Genomic DNA, 13,722 nt, shown 5'->3' on the forward strand with positions numbered 1-13,722 from the left:
CCTTCAAGTTAGTCTTCAGCCAATACATTTTGTCTTTTTTGTATCGTAAAATCCTGAACCTACCCTTTCCATTCACCCGTTCCTCCATCTGTGGAGTCGTTTTTTTTAGTCTTCTCTTAATTCTTTAAACTCATGTTTAGTTAGTGGGCAGACAAAAAAATGTGATTAAAGAAGAAAGAATGCTTTTCAATGAATTATTTTATTTCATATCAAAACAAGGTATATATACAACCCTATACAGATTTGGGAAAGAATAAGGGAAAGAATAATTACATCCTAAACTAGGAAACCAATTGCAGTAGGAATCCCACAATTATAGGAATCTTAATACAAGTCAACACTCCCCCTCAAGTTGGTCCATAGATGTTGCACATGCCCAACTTGTCTAGAAATCTGGAGAACTTGTTACTAGAAACCGCCTTCGTGAGAATATCTGCTACTTGGTCGTCCGTTCCTATGGGAGGAACCTCAATTACTTTATTATCTAGCTTCTCTTTAATAAAGAACCGATCAACCTCTACATGCTTGGTCCGATCATGTTGCACAGGATTATGAGCAATATCCTGTGCAGCTTTATTGTCACAGAATAACTTCATAGGCAGACCTTGTTTGACACCCACATCTTGCAACAGAAACTTAAGCCACAAGAGTTCACAAATATCGAGTGCCATGCCTCTAAATTCGGCTTCTACACTTGACCTTGATACGACATTCTGCTTCTTGCTTCTCCACGTTACTAGATTTCCCCCAACAAAGGTGAAATACCCAGATGTCGAGCGTCTATCATCCGTCGATCCTGCCCAATCAGCATCCGTATAGCACTCAATTTTGAAATGCTCATTTTTCCGAAATAAAATTCCTTTACCAGGGCTTCCCTTTAAGTAACTCAATATTCTCATAACTGCACTCATATGTTGTTCTCCTGGATTGTGCATATATTGACTAATCACACTTAAGGCATGAGCAAGATCGGGCCTAGTGTGAGCCAAGTACATTAATCTTCCTACTAACCTTTGATACCTCCCTTTATCAACCGGTACTTGGTTCTGATCTATACCCAACTTCATTCCTTCGGCCAACGGAGTAGACACCGGCTTACATGCTGTTATACCGGTTTCTTCCAACAGGTCAAGAACATACTTCCTTTGTGATAGAAATATCCCGGACTTGCATCTTGATACTTCAATCCCAAGAAAATATTTCAAAGGACCAAGATCTTTCATTTCAAATTCTGTGGACAAATAACTTTTCAAGGCTGCTTGCTCAACAGGATCATCACCAGTAACCACCATATCATCCACATACACGATTAGAGCCGTAACCTTTCCGTTCTGGTGTTTCAGAAACAACGTGTGATCCCAATTACTCTGTATATACCCAAATGCCCTCATGGACTTGGTAAATCTACTAAACCAGGCTCTAGGAGACTGCTTTAATCCATACAGTGATTTCTTGAGCCTACATACCTTTTGTTTCTGTCTGTCCGAATCACTGCACCCTGGTGGAAGGTCCATGTAAATCTCCTCAGTCAGATCTCCATGGAGGAAAGCATTTTTTATGTCGAACTGTTGTAAAGGCCAATCCAGATTTGCTGCTAAGGACAGTAGAACACGAATTGTATTGATCTTTGCCACTGGTGCGAACGTATCAGTGTAATCAATGCCATATTTCTGTGTATACCCCTTTGCCACCAATCTTGCTTTAAAGCAATCTACCGTTCCGTCGGCTTTATATTTTACTGTATAAACCCATTTGCATCCCACTGTTTTCTTTCCAGCTGGCAAGTCAGTTATTTCCCAGGTAGCATTCTTCTTCAACGATCTCAATTCCTCGTTCATTGCATCTTTCCAGCGGGAATCTGCTAACGCCTCCTGCACACTGTTAGGAATAGATACAGTAGATAATTGATATACAAATGACTTATTTGATTCTGACAGGTGACAGGTAGACACATAATGGTTTAATGGGTATCTCACTCTGGAATCAGAGTTTGGCTCACTCATGGAATACTTGTGTTTACACTCAGGATCTGCCTCATAAGTGGGTTTGGGAATACCTCTATTAATACGCTCTGGAAGGCGACGAAGTGGAGGTGCATCCGGTGTAAAAGACGATTGGTTATGAGAAGTAGTATCTCGTGACACATGATGTAATTGCTGCTCTGTTTCACTGCAATTGGGCGGCTGCATCTCATCTTCCAACTCAATACCCGTGAGACCCGTGGGCTGCTCCTCTTCCTGACTTGTTGGCTGCTCCTTAGTAGGCTGCTCGGTAGGACTAAACCCAGAAAACACGGGCTGCTGCCCTTCTCCAAGTGTCACGGGCACGGGCTGCTGCCCTTCCCCAGGTGCCGTGGGCTGTTGCCCTCTTCCAGAAGCCGTGTACTCCAAGCTCAGCACGTCCCTATTATCGTGAGTCAAAACTTCATCATTGTGGTACTCCCCCTGAAGTGAGGACGAGGAGGAACCAAAGAACATGTCATTCTCGTGAAAACTCACATCCTGAGTAATAAACATCTTTTTACTTGAAGGATGATAACAACGATACCCTTTCTGGGTTGTAGCATACCCCAAAAAAACACAACGAAGAGCTCTAGGTTCAAGTTTAGTCTTCCGTTGAGGTGGATGGAGGTGAACAAACGCAACACATCCGATGACCCATGGAGGAAGATTGGGAGTCGGGGGGCTGCTAGTCTGAGATGTGAGAGCCTGAAATGGCGTATGGAAGTTGAGAATCCGAGATGGAAGACGATTAATAAGATAAGTTGCAAACGTAAGTGCCTCTCCCCAATAATTGAGCGGCAGATGTGCCGCAAGTAGGGAAGCACGAACCATTTCCAACAAGTGTCGATTTTTCCTTTCTGCAACCCCATTCTATTGAGGAGTATACGGACACGTGGTCTGATGACTCTAAGAATGAACGAAGTTCCATATTAACATATTCTCCCCCATTGTCACTGCAAAGAACCTGGATATTCCTGTTGTATTGTACAGCAATCATTTTATGAAACCGTTAGAAGGCCGAACTAACTTCACTCTTTGACTTTAACAAAATAACCCAAGTCATGCGGGTACAATCATCAATAAAAGTAACAAACCAATGAGCACCACCAAGAGTGGCTACTTTTGACGGTCCCCATACATCAGAATGCACAATCATAAAAGGAACGGTACTTTTATTTAAACTGGGAGGAAAAGAGGTTCGATGGCTCTTAGCCATTTCACAAACATCACACTTAAACTGAGAAACATCATTCTTGACAAACAAACTAGGAAATAACTTATGCAGATAACCAAAGGAAGCATGCCCAAGGCGCCGGTGCCACATCCAGATGTCTGACACTTTATTAGTAATCCCTTGAGAATCATCGACGAAGAGAGCTTGAGTCAGCAAGCTAAAACTACTGGTGATCAACTCCAAGTAATAAAGTTTCCCTCTTCTAATACCATAACCAATCGTCTTCCGCGTCCGGATGTCCTTTAAAACACAAAAATAGGGCCAAAAAATAACCAAACAATGTAAGGCAAGGGTTATTTGAGCAACGGACAACAAATTATAATTTAGAGAGGGAACCACAAGAACAGTGTCAAGTTTCATGGTATCGGAAAGGGAAACAGCGCCTTCCCCAATAACAGGGACGGCATTACCATTAGCAACATTGACCTCGGTTTGTGTGGATGTTTTTAGTGATGGAACCTGTCTAGAATCACAAGTCATATGTTCAGTAGCTCTGGAATCAATTATCCATGTATTATTCATAACAGAAGTAGAAGTACTAAGTGCCTTACCATCACTTCCTGCCGCAGCTATCATGGCAGATGCCTTGTCCGCTATCTGATCCGAATCATTTTTGGTTTCAGCAATGGAGGCTCGAGATTTGTTGCACCGAGGATCACGAGTCTTATCCCAATTCTCGGGATATCCAATCAGCTCAAAACAACGACTCTTGGAGTGTCCCGTCAGGCCACAGTGTGGGCACTTACCTTGTGGACGATCCCGGCTTGTCTGGCTCGGCCGAGTTGATCCAGGCCGGTGTTGTACCCCTTCTCGGTTTGACCCACTAGATGATCCACGGGCCCTTGCTGCCATGGCAGCAGACTCCCCCTTGTCAACCTCTGTCTTCATTGCTTCCTTTCGATCGGCTTCTCGACGAACATAGGCATAAGAAGCCTGCAGGCCAAGTGGGGGATCCTTCCGCAGCACTTCTCCACGCACCTGATCAAACCCATCATCGAGACCACCAAGAAACACATAGACTCGTTGTCTCTCAGTGGATTTCTGAAACACTTTGATGTCATTCTCACACTCCATGGATACTTTATTAAAGTGATCCAATTCTTGGAAGATCTCAGTGAGCTCCCCAAAATAGGTAGCTAAGGGTCGGCCATTCTGACGCAGACGGGATGCCTTCTGATTCAACGAATAAATTCTAGCCTCGTCATTCTCATCAAAGTAGGTTGCCTTCAAGGAGTCCCAAATCTCCTTCGATGTAGACAACCGAATGTACCGTTTCATAATCTTGGGCTTCATTGAAGACAAAAGCCAACTCTTAAGTTTTTGATCTTCAGAAAACCAATCATCATATTTAGGATCGTCTTCGCTAGGTGCCTTGATAGACCCACGAAGATATCCCATCTTCTTCCTTCCAGCAATATGAATTTGAATGAGAGGAGCCCATAAATCATAGTTCTTTTCATCCAAAACCATACCAATATTAAAGCTTGAATTCTCTGACTGCACCATAATTGGAGCAGCCGCTGAAACAATCTGTGAACCAGCCCCTTTTTCTTTAGCCATCTCTCTGTTGCTTCGGTGTTGACTGACACAAACTAGGCAGAGAAGAAAAAAACAGCAACGGTGATGAGACCTAGAACATGTTGGACAAATCAACAGGGCAGCAACACCCTATCTGGTGCTCGCTGCAATCGGTCAGGGCACGGGCAGCAACAATCCTAAGGTTGCTCGCTGCAATGGATCAGGTACACGGCAGAAAAAAAAAAATTAGGGTTCAGTGTTTTTCTAACCCAGCTCTGGTGCCAAGAAGAAAGAATGCTTTTCAATGAATTATTTTATTTCATATCAAAACAAGGTATATATACAACCCTATACAGATATGGGAAAGAATAAGGGAAAGAATAATTACATCCTAAACTAGGAAACCAATTGCAGTAGGAATCCCACAATTATAGGAATCCTAATACAAGTCAACAATTAAAACTGGGCCACGTGGTTTGTGGCACAACAAACAATAAAAATTTATACCTTCTTAATTTTTCAAACCCATGTGTATTTGGTGGGAAGACAAAATTTTTAAGTTATTAACCTTTTAAAGCACATAACCCACCATTTCTATAAGGACACGTGGTGTACCACCTCGTGTGACGGTCACACTGAAAAAATCTCTCGAAAAGTTGGGGGAACCAGGGCCTCTCTTACCATGTGTTGGTCATCGTCAGGTTTGCTTTTCATTTTATACCTACCTTGCTTTTTGTTCCGTTTCCCATACCCATTTCTGCTTTTCTATTGTTCCATTTCCAACCTCTTCTTGGCTTTTTCTTTCTGTTTGCTTCTCTCTTTCCATTAGGGATGGGCGTGTTAGACGAAGTCAAAATGCAGTTTCACTCACCGTGCTTTAAGGAGTTTAGTTCTATTTGGAGTTCTATCTGATTAGGCTTCCTTGTTTATAGGATGTAATTTTCAAATATGTGTAAACTGTTACTTTTCTGATTTGTATTATTTGAATTTCGAATCTCCTTGTAAATAAGGTTTTCAAACCCTTTGATGCAATCATGAAGCAAGTATAAATACAAGCATCATATAGTTAAATGGGTATGCAATCATCTTGAAAAACCTGAGTTCTTAAGTTTTTACATGGTTTCTAGAGCTTTTTTTTGTCTAACAACAAGATCATTGCCTGTCATCTTTTCCATCAACACTTCTATGGTAGAAAATAATGTCCCCTTTGTTAACCCCAACCCCCAAAACGACATATTCTAGCCATTCTCCACTGTCATGAACATTAAACTCGATAGAACCAACTATCCATTGTGGTTGGCTGAAATGCTTCCTATTCTGAAAAGTAAGGATCTTATGGGTTATGTCGATGGCACACTGCTGTGTCCCCCAAAACATGTTGTTGGCTCCACCAATGTGAATCTTGCGTACTCAACATGGGTTCAACAGGATCAAATGATCCTCAGCTGGATTAATATATCTTTGACTGTGTCTGTTTTGTCTGTGGTGGCAAGCAAACGATCTGGACGAGCTACATGGGAAGCTCTTGAGCAAAGGTATGCATCCACCTCCCAAAATCGAATTTTGTTCTTGAGAAATGAGTTGCTGCAAACCAAAAAGGGTGATTTATCTGTGGCGGATTACCTGGATCGCATGAATGTGATAGCTGACAACCTTGCTCTTGCTGGGCAACCTGTGAGTGATGAAGAACTTTTCAGATTGTGTTGAATAATCTTGGACCAGCGTTCGAGATGACAGTGAGCGCTGCACAAACTCGTGATACTCCTATCACATATCTAACTCTTGAATCATTCATGCTGACTACAGAAAGAAGAATAAATGCTCAAAATGTTCCTGTGGGGGAAGGAACTACTGTCAATGCTTTTGTAGCTTCCAGAGGGTGTGGTGGTGGTCGTTCTCATGGTGAAGGGTGAGGCAATCCTTCACAGCGTGGCGTGGCTCAAAGAGGTTACAACCATCGCAATAACAACAATCAACAGAACAACCCAGGTAATGCCGAAAGGTTGGCTTCTTGTGGTGATAGAATTGTTTGTTAATTTTGTGGCAAACCAGGTCATCCTGCTATTGACTGCTACCAGTGTATGAATACTGTATTTGAATGAAGAATTTCGGCCAGGCGCATCTCCATGATAACTTCATTTCCCACTACCCTCAACAAGTAGCAAAATGGTTCTTGGCTCCTGGACACAAGTGCCAATGCACACATAACTCCGAACATTCAAAATTTGGCCAACCCTAAGGAGTACACTGGTAATGATGGTGTGGGAGGTGTAAGTAATAATTCTGGTATCTCTATTTCACATTATGGCTCTAATCAACTTAAAACTAATACTTGCTCCTTTGCTTTACGTGATATACTTGATTGCCCGTCTGCATCCACAAATTTTATATTTGCCCATAGGTTTACCAATTACAATGATTGCTACTTAATCATTTTTCCACAATTTTTTCTTGTTAAGGACCTCAAGACACAGAAGACGTTTTTCCGAGGGAGATGTGAGAATAGGTTGTACCTATTTCCAAGTGGCAGTGGACAACTCAAGCATTCTGTTTCTGCATTTGTGGGAGTTAGAGTCTCGGTTCAAAAGTGGCATGCTTGTCTTGGCCACCCTGCTAAACCCATAATAAAAAAAATTTAGTTTCCAATAAATTGGTACTTGTTCATGGTACCTCTGATGTAAGTTTCTGCGAGTCTTGTCCTCTAGGTAAAAGTATTAAACTACCTTTCACTATGTCCGATTCCATGTCTCAATTTCCTTTGAAACTTTTGCACTATGATGTGTGGTGTTCTCCAATTAATTATAATGAAGGTTTTCATTATTATTTGTTGTTTATGGATGACTTTTTGCGATATTCCTGGATTTTTCCCATGAAACACAAATCTGAAGTTTTTCAAATATTTGTACAGTTTAAAGCAAAAGTTGAAAACATGCTTAATTGCACAATTAAAACACTTCAATGTGATGAAGGTGGAGAATATAAAAGTCATGCTTTCCAACATTTTCTTGCAGCTCATGGTATTTCACAACGATTTTCGTGCCCTAAACACCCTGAACAAAATGGTTTGGCTGAACACAAACGCCAACACATTGTTGAAACGACAGTTGTTATGCTTTCTCAGTCGTCTATGCCTAATAAATTCTGGTTTGATGCTTGCTCAACTGCTACGTACTTAATCAACAAACTACTAACCCGTGTACTATCAAACATATCCCGTTTTTAGAAATTGTTTCAAAGAAAACCGAATTATGCCATGTTAAAAAGGGTAAAGTACAAAAAAACTACCTCAACTATTGATCTCACGACACTTTCATACCTCATCTTTTTAAAATGACAATGTCATACCTCATCTTACAAATTTGTGCCAATGTCATACCTCCGTCAGTTTTTCTGTTAATTTCTCTGTTAAGTTCTGATGTGGCTAGAGGCGGGGCCCACTCACTAATCCAACTGGATTAAAAAATAATTAAAAATTAAAAATTAAAATTAAAAAATATATTTTTATATTAAATTGTGGGATTCACCTCTCTCCTTTCTCTCTCGCCTCTCTCTCTTCTCTGCATCCTCAAAATTCCAAAGTCCATAAACCCTTCCCACCCGTCTCCCCCAACCTTCCTCCACCACCCTCTCTCATCTCTCTCTCTTCTCTCTTTCTTTGGGCAACCTGCATCCCCAAAATCTCAAAACCCAGAATCCCATTACAAATATCAAAACCCAAAATCCCATCAAACCTCCATTTCTTCCCTTTTTTTTTGTAGCAAAACAGTTGCGGGAACCGCCAGAACATTGACATCGCGTTGCGGTAGGAGAAGCCGATTTTTTCTAGGTAGTCGATCCGGGGCAAGAGCTTGTCTTCCATGCTGCAGGAGATGAGGGGAGGTGTGTTTGTTAACTTGGGAAATGTTGATGCTCTGTAAGAAGTAGAGGGTAGGGCGAAGGCAAGTTTTGATGTTGTAGGCGAGGAGTCTGGGGCGACGATTGATGACGAGGCAGAGATCGGAGTCATTGACGTGGGCTTCGCGGAGGAGGAAAACAAGGAGTGGGACGATTTCGACAATGCGGGAGGAGAGGATTTCGAGGCACATGCCGATCAGGCGGCGGAATTCTGGGGAGGTGAAGTCGATGGAGGTAAGGAGGAAGTGGACGATGGGTTTGATGTGGGAGAGAGGGAAGGAAATGATGGGAGGGTGGTGGTTAATTAGGGAGAAGTCGAGGCCAATGGAATCGAGGTAGAGGACTTTTTCTTGGAAGTCGAAGTGGGGGTGTCGGTGGTTGGTGGGAGTTTGAGGGAGACAGTGGTTTTGGCGGTGGAGAGGATTGGGAAGTGGGGGGTTTTCTTTGGTGGCGGAAAGCAGTGGGAAGAGTCATGGTGAAAGGAAGATAGGGATTGGAGTTTGGGAATGGGATTGGGAGTGGAGAAAATGGGCTGTTTGGTGTCGGCGATGGAGGTAGGGAAGGGTTACCTACAGAGAGAGAAAAGATAGGCGAGAGAGAGAGAGAGATGAGACAGAGATGAGAGAGAGAGAGGGTGGTAAAGGAAGGTTAGGGGGGATGGGTGGGAAGGGTTTCTAGGCATTGGGATTTTGGGGATGCAAAGAATAGAGAAAGGCGAGAGAGAGTGTAAGGTGGATAACACAATTTAAAATATAAAAAAAATAATTTTATTTTTAATTTTTTAATATTTAATTATTTTTTAATCTAGTTGGATTAGTGAGTGGATCCCGTCTCTAGCCACATCAGCATTTAACTGAGAAATTAACAGAAAAACTAACGGAGGTATGACATTGGCACAAATTCGTAAGATGAGGTATGACATTGTCATTTAAAAAGATGAGATATGAAAGTGTCGTGAGACCAATAGTTGAGGTAGTTTTTTTAACTTTACCCTAAAAGTTTTTGGTTGTCGTTGTTTTCCTTAGTTAACACCATACAATCAAAACAAATTCGGTTTTCGGGTTCAAGTGTCCACCCCTACTCTCCATTCTCACCTTCTGCTTATTTTTGAACCTAGCTTTTTTTCTCTTCCACGCCAGTGTTGTTCCAGTTTGTTTTGCGCTTTTTCCAAGGTATCTGATTTAATTTTTTTTTTCGGTGGTTTTCAATTTGCAGATGGATTTTGTCTTTAAATTTTCTTTTTTTTTTGTTTTTTTTTTTTTTTTCATTTCATTTTGGGGGTTTGATATGTGTTTTTTTTGGGTTCCAGGAAACGCTCATGTCCCAACTTTGGGGTTTTCATGTGCAACTTTGCAAGCCCCTTGTGTTCAAGGTGTGTATATAAAATCTACTTTTTCCTTTGGGCTTTTTATCGAACAAAATTTAAATTATTTTGGGGTGGTCTTCCGTTTGCTGATGTGTCTTTGCATTTAAATTTTGTTTTCATAACTTTGGGGGTTTTATTTCTGTGTTCGGATTCTTGGTCTGGCTCTATGATTTGCTTTTCTTTTCATTTCAGGAAACATTTGTCTTTGTTTTTTGGAAATTTTGTATATGCGTTTGCAAACCATTTGTGCTTCAGGTATATAATTTCAAGTTTTCCTTTTGGTTTTCTAATGATGAGAGTTTTGATTTTTTTGTGTGTTGTAAAAGTTAAGTGTGTTGGAAACTGAAATTACAGATTTTGTTTTGTTTGGAATTTAAGCAGGAGTCACTTACCAAGACATTGCAGGGCACGAGGGTACAATTCAGACTTAGGATATGCAGGTATATATTGATTTGATCTCTGTTGTAATGGTTGAAGCTTTGTTAACAGTACTTGTTAAATTTGTCCGCCATAAATATTCACCAAATTATGTCTCAATGTTGTTGTTGTTGTTACTCGGTCATGGTGTTTCTTAAGGTAGACTGTTATCAAGTTCGAATTTTCTAATTTTCTTTTTGCAAATTATTTTTTGATTATTTTTTGTTTTAGGAACTGCAATTGTATAATTGGATAAGAAAACTAGGAAATATGTCCGATTAGAACAAATAATTTTAATCATATCTTTAATTTATTTTTGGATTCTATCTTGGTATCATGTTGAGTATTAGTCTTATCTTTAAACTTTATGTTGCTGAGTTTGTTTAAACTTTAATTGTAATTGTAGGTTGATTTGGACCTGGGCAATTATGAACGCTTCCTAGATGTGACTCTTACTAGGGATAACAACATTACCACTGGAAAGATATATCAGGTGCTTCTAACTCGATTTTGACTTCCTTTGCGATGTGTATCATTTCCTAATTTTGACTTCGAACTTGATCTTACTTATAGTTTTTCTTTTTTGAAAAAGATGGAAATGTAATAACTGAGGTTTGTAATAGGGAGGGAGAGGCTGGAATCACTAACCCTGGTTCTGAGGGATTTCAGAAGCTATTTTTCGATCAAGAGGAAATCACCATACCAGTGCACTCAAAGTAAGTCGCCATTCTCTCATCCTCTTCCTAGATTTTGTCTTTCGTGGCTACAAGCCATCTTTTGTATAGTTATGTATATGCATGTATGCTTGGTTAATCTTAATTTTCCATATCCAATATATTCAAATCGTGTTATTAGTCAGATTACCATTTTTGATCTGTTGTTTCGAGATTGTCTGACCTTTGGGTTAATAACTGTTGCAGCATTGAAGCATCATGCGTCACACATCCTACTGATGATGTCTTAATCAACTTTGGTTCATACAAAAGGTCAGTGATTATTCTATGAGTAGTGTTTTGGAGTGCGAAACTTATATGGTTGTACCTAATGATGAATATATGTTGACATATCTGGAGTGTTGTCGCTTCTTCCATGGCTGCTCTCAAGCAACCAACCATTAAAGTTGTGGCAATCATCGCTGAAGGTGTACCTGAGTCAGACACTAAGCAATTGATCGCATATGCACGGGCAAACAACAAGGTTACATGATTGATGCAAAGTCATCTTAATTTCACTAACCCAGGAAAAGGAAATGGCGATGCTAACTTTAATTATCATATCTTTGGCAGGTTGTCATTGGCCCAGCTACTGTTGGAGGAATTCAAGCTGGAGCTTTTAAGATTGGTGACACTGCTGGAACAATTGATAACATTATTCACTGCAAGCTATACACGCCTGGATTTGTTGCTTTTGTCTCCAAATCTGTATGTAGCTAATCCAATATCTTGAACTTCAGATAATTTGGTTATTCATAAGACTTTCATGATGTATATACCTTAAACGTTTAGCGTGTTGGAATTGAGTTCATTCATTTATGTCATCTGCCCTTATGTTGGCAAGATTGTCCAGGTGATGGTACAAAATCACAATGTTCATATGTCCTACCTTTTCTTTTTTGCTTCACTTGTTTGAACGCTAATGACTACCTTTCTTCAGTGATTTGAGTTGATTTAGGTGGTTCAACACATAATTGATGTCATTAAGACATGGGTCGAATCTGTTTCAGTCATTTCCATCGATGGAAAAAAAGGCCCTGCAAATGTTTATGTAGGTCATTGGGGGCTTAATTTATTAGTATTTATGTAGAAATAGAAATAATTATAAATGAAACCTTCTTATCAGGCATGACCTTTCTTTTGATGTTTGTTTGATTTTCTTTTGTTGGTTGTGTTTTGCAACTCATAAGAACAGTAAACAAGTGAAAGGTATAAGCTCTCCATAATATGGTAGTCTTTTATTCATTTTAAAAATCATCCATATGGTAGTTGGTAGATTTTTTCTATTTGAGATTTCTTATTGTTGTGGTAGAGTTATGTTGAGATTTCTTTTGCTATTTGATATTTTGCTTTACATTCTTTACATACAATTTAATATGTCCATTTATGCTCTTGAAAATTGATAAAATATATATTTTCGTTCTGCATCTTTGTAACATAATGGACAACCTCCTGTGATTTGCAAGCTTTTAAACCACCAAAAAAGATAAGGGTCTCTGTGTGTAAAGTGTGGAGAAGTTAAGGCAGGTGAATTTCAAACTCATGTTTGTACAAGCTGTTATAATTTGAACAAGTAACAACTATATATTTTATGCAAATACCAAGTACATGTTTTATAAATTCTACACACAATTCTTGCAACATATTTGTTCCCTTATGTAACATTTATATACAATACTTGAAATATATTTGACACTCCCGCAGCAACGCGCGGGCAAACTTTCTAGTTATACCCTAAAATTGAAACCGTAAAAGTTGGTTCTTTATATGAATATCCACCATTTCCATAAATGAGATCAAAATGTAAATTAAATTGACCGTGAGTGAGTGAGATTTTTTCAAAACATAAGTTCTTTCAAAAAGAAAAAAACGTTGTGCTTACAGTCTAACAGTAAATTCAAAGTTATTGGTTGATGCATGGGATTTACAAAGTGTGTGGCATCGAGCCGTTACCCATATTGATAGAGCAAGGCTTTAAGTAGCTTCATTCTTCTGCCCTGAAGACAATGCTCTGATAAGCCCAGCAAAAACTCTTACAGAGAAAGGATATGTAGCAATATATTGAGGCTACACCTACACCCCACCTTATTAAAAATAATTTTAATAATATTTCAAGACCCAGCAGCAGCACTAACCTCATCTCACACACACACACATACATACATACATACATACATATATTTATAGGTTTATTTATTCAATAATATTATTTAGACGCACAAAAGTAAACGTACTGACTTACCATAAAATTGAGGAGGACTCTACAATTGTACCTGGATCATGCATGTTTTAGATAATCTTTAACAATTCGGCCAATTATGTGCTTCCAGATACCAGTACTTGTTATTTATTTATTGCCTATCTGATTATGACTCCTTGTGGCAGGTAGGAAGGCTTCTGTAATTTGGTTTATTTAATATCTTGATCATAGGACCAGTTTGAATGAATATCACGAATAATAATTTCACAGTAACGTCATGAAAATAATATGAATGTCATTATATTATTCCTTTTTTGCCAGAATATCACGAATAATAATTTCACAGTAACGTCATGAAAATAATATGAATGTCATTA

General features: G+C 39.4%; 1 protein-coding gene and 1 pseudogene across 1 annotated transcript; both read right to left on the reverse strand.

Moving 5' to 3' along the window:
• Positions 1-3,040: 3,040 nt before the first annotated feature.
• LOC148696051 (uncharacterized) lies at positions 3,041-4,857 on the reverse strand. Its single transcript, XM_088698010.1, has 2 exons — positions 3,789-4,857; positions 3,041-3,477 (listed from the first exon to the last, which is right to left on the reverse strand). The coding sequence occupies exons 1-2, from the start codon at positions 4,795-4,797 to the stop codon at positions 3,440-3,442; spliced, it is 1,047 nt and encodes a 348-aa protein (XP_088554136.1). The 5' UTR covers positions 4,798-4,857; the 3' UTR covers positions 3,041-3,439.
• Positions 4,858-8,196: 3,339 nt separating this feature from the next.
• On the reverse strand, positions 8,197-9,199 carry LOC137734581 (protein SEEDLING LETHAL 1, chloroplastic-like; annotated as a pseudogene).
• Positions 9,200-13,722: the final 4,523 nt, after the last annotated feature.

This window comes from Pyrus communis, chromosome 7 (assembly GCF_041283825.1).
Source record: "Pyrus communis isolate YQ-2024b chromosome 7, ASM4128382v1, whole genome shotgun sequence".
In the NCBI taxonomy this organism is placed as follows: Eukaryota; Viridiplantae; Streptophyta; class Magnoliopsida; order Rosales; family Rosaceae; genus Pyrus; species Pyrus communis.

Excerpts from the sequence above, each read along its gene's own strand:
- LOC148696051 (XM_088698010.1), bottom strand. The coding sequence starts at position 4,797 with ATGGCTAAAGAAAAAGGGGCTGGTTCACAGATTGTTTCAGCGGCTGCT. Across the intron at positions 3,478-3,788 it reads AGCTGCGGCAGGAAGTGATG|GACATCCGGACGCGGAAGAC; the intron begins GTAAGGCACTTA and ends TGTGTTTTAAAG.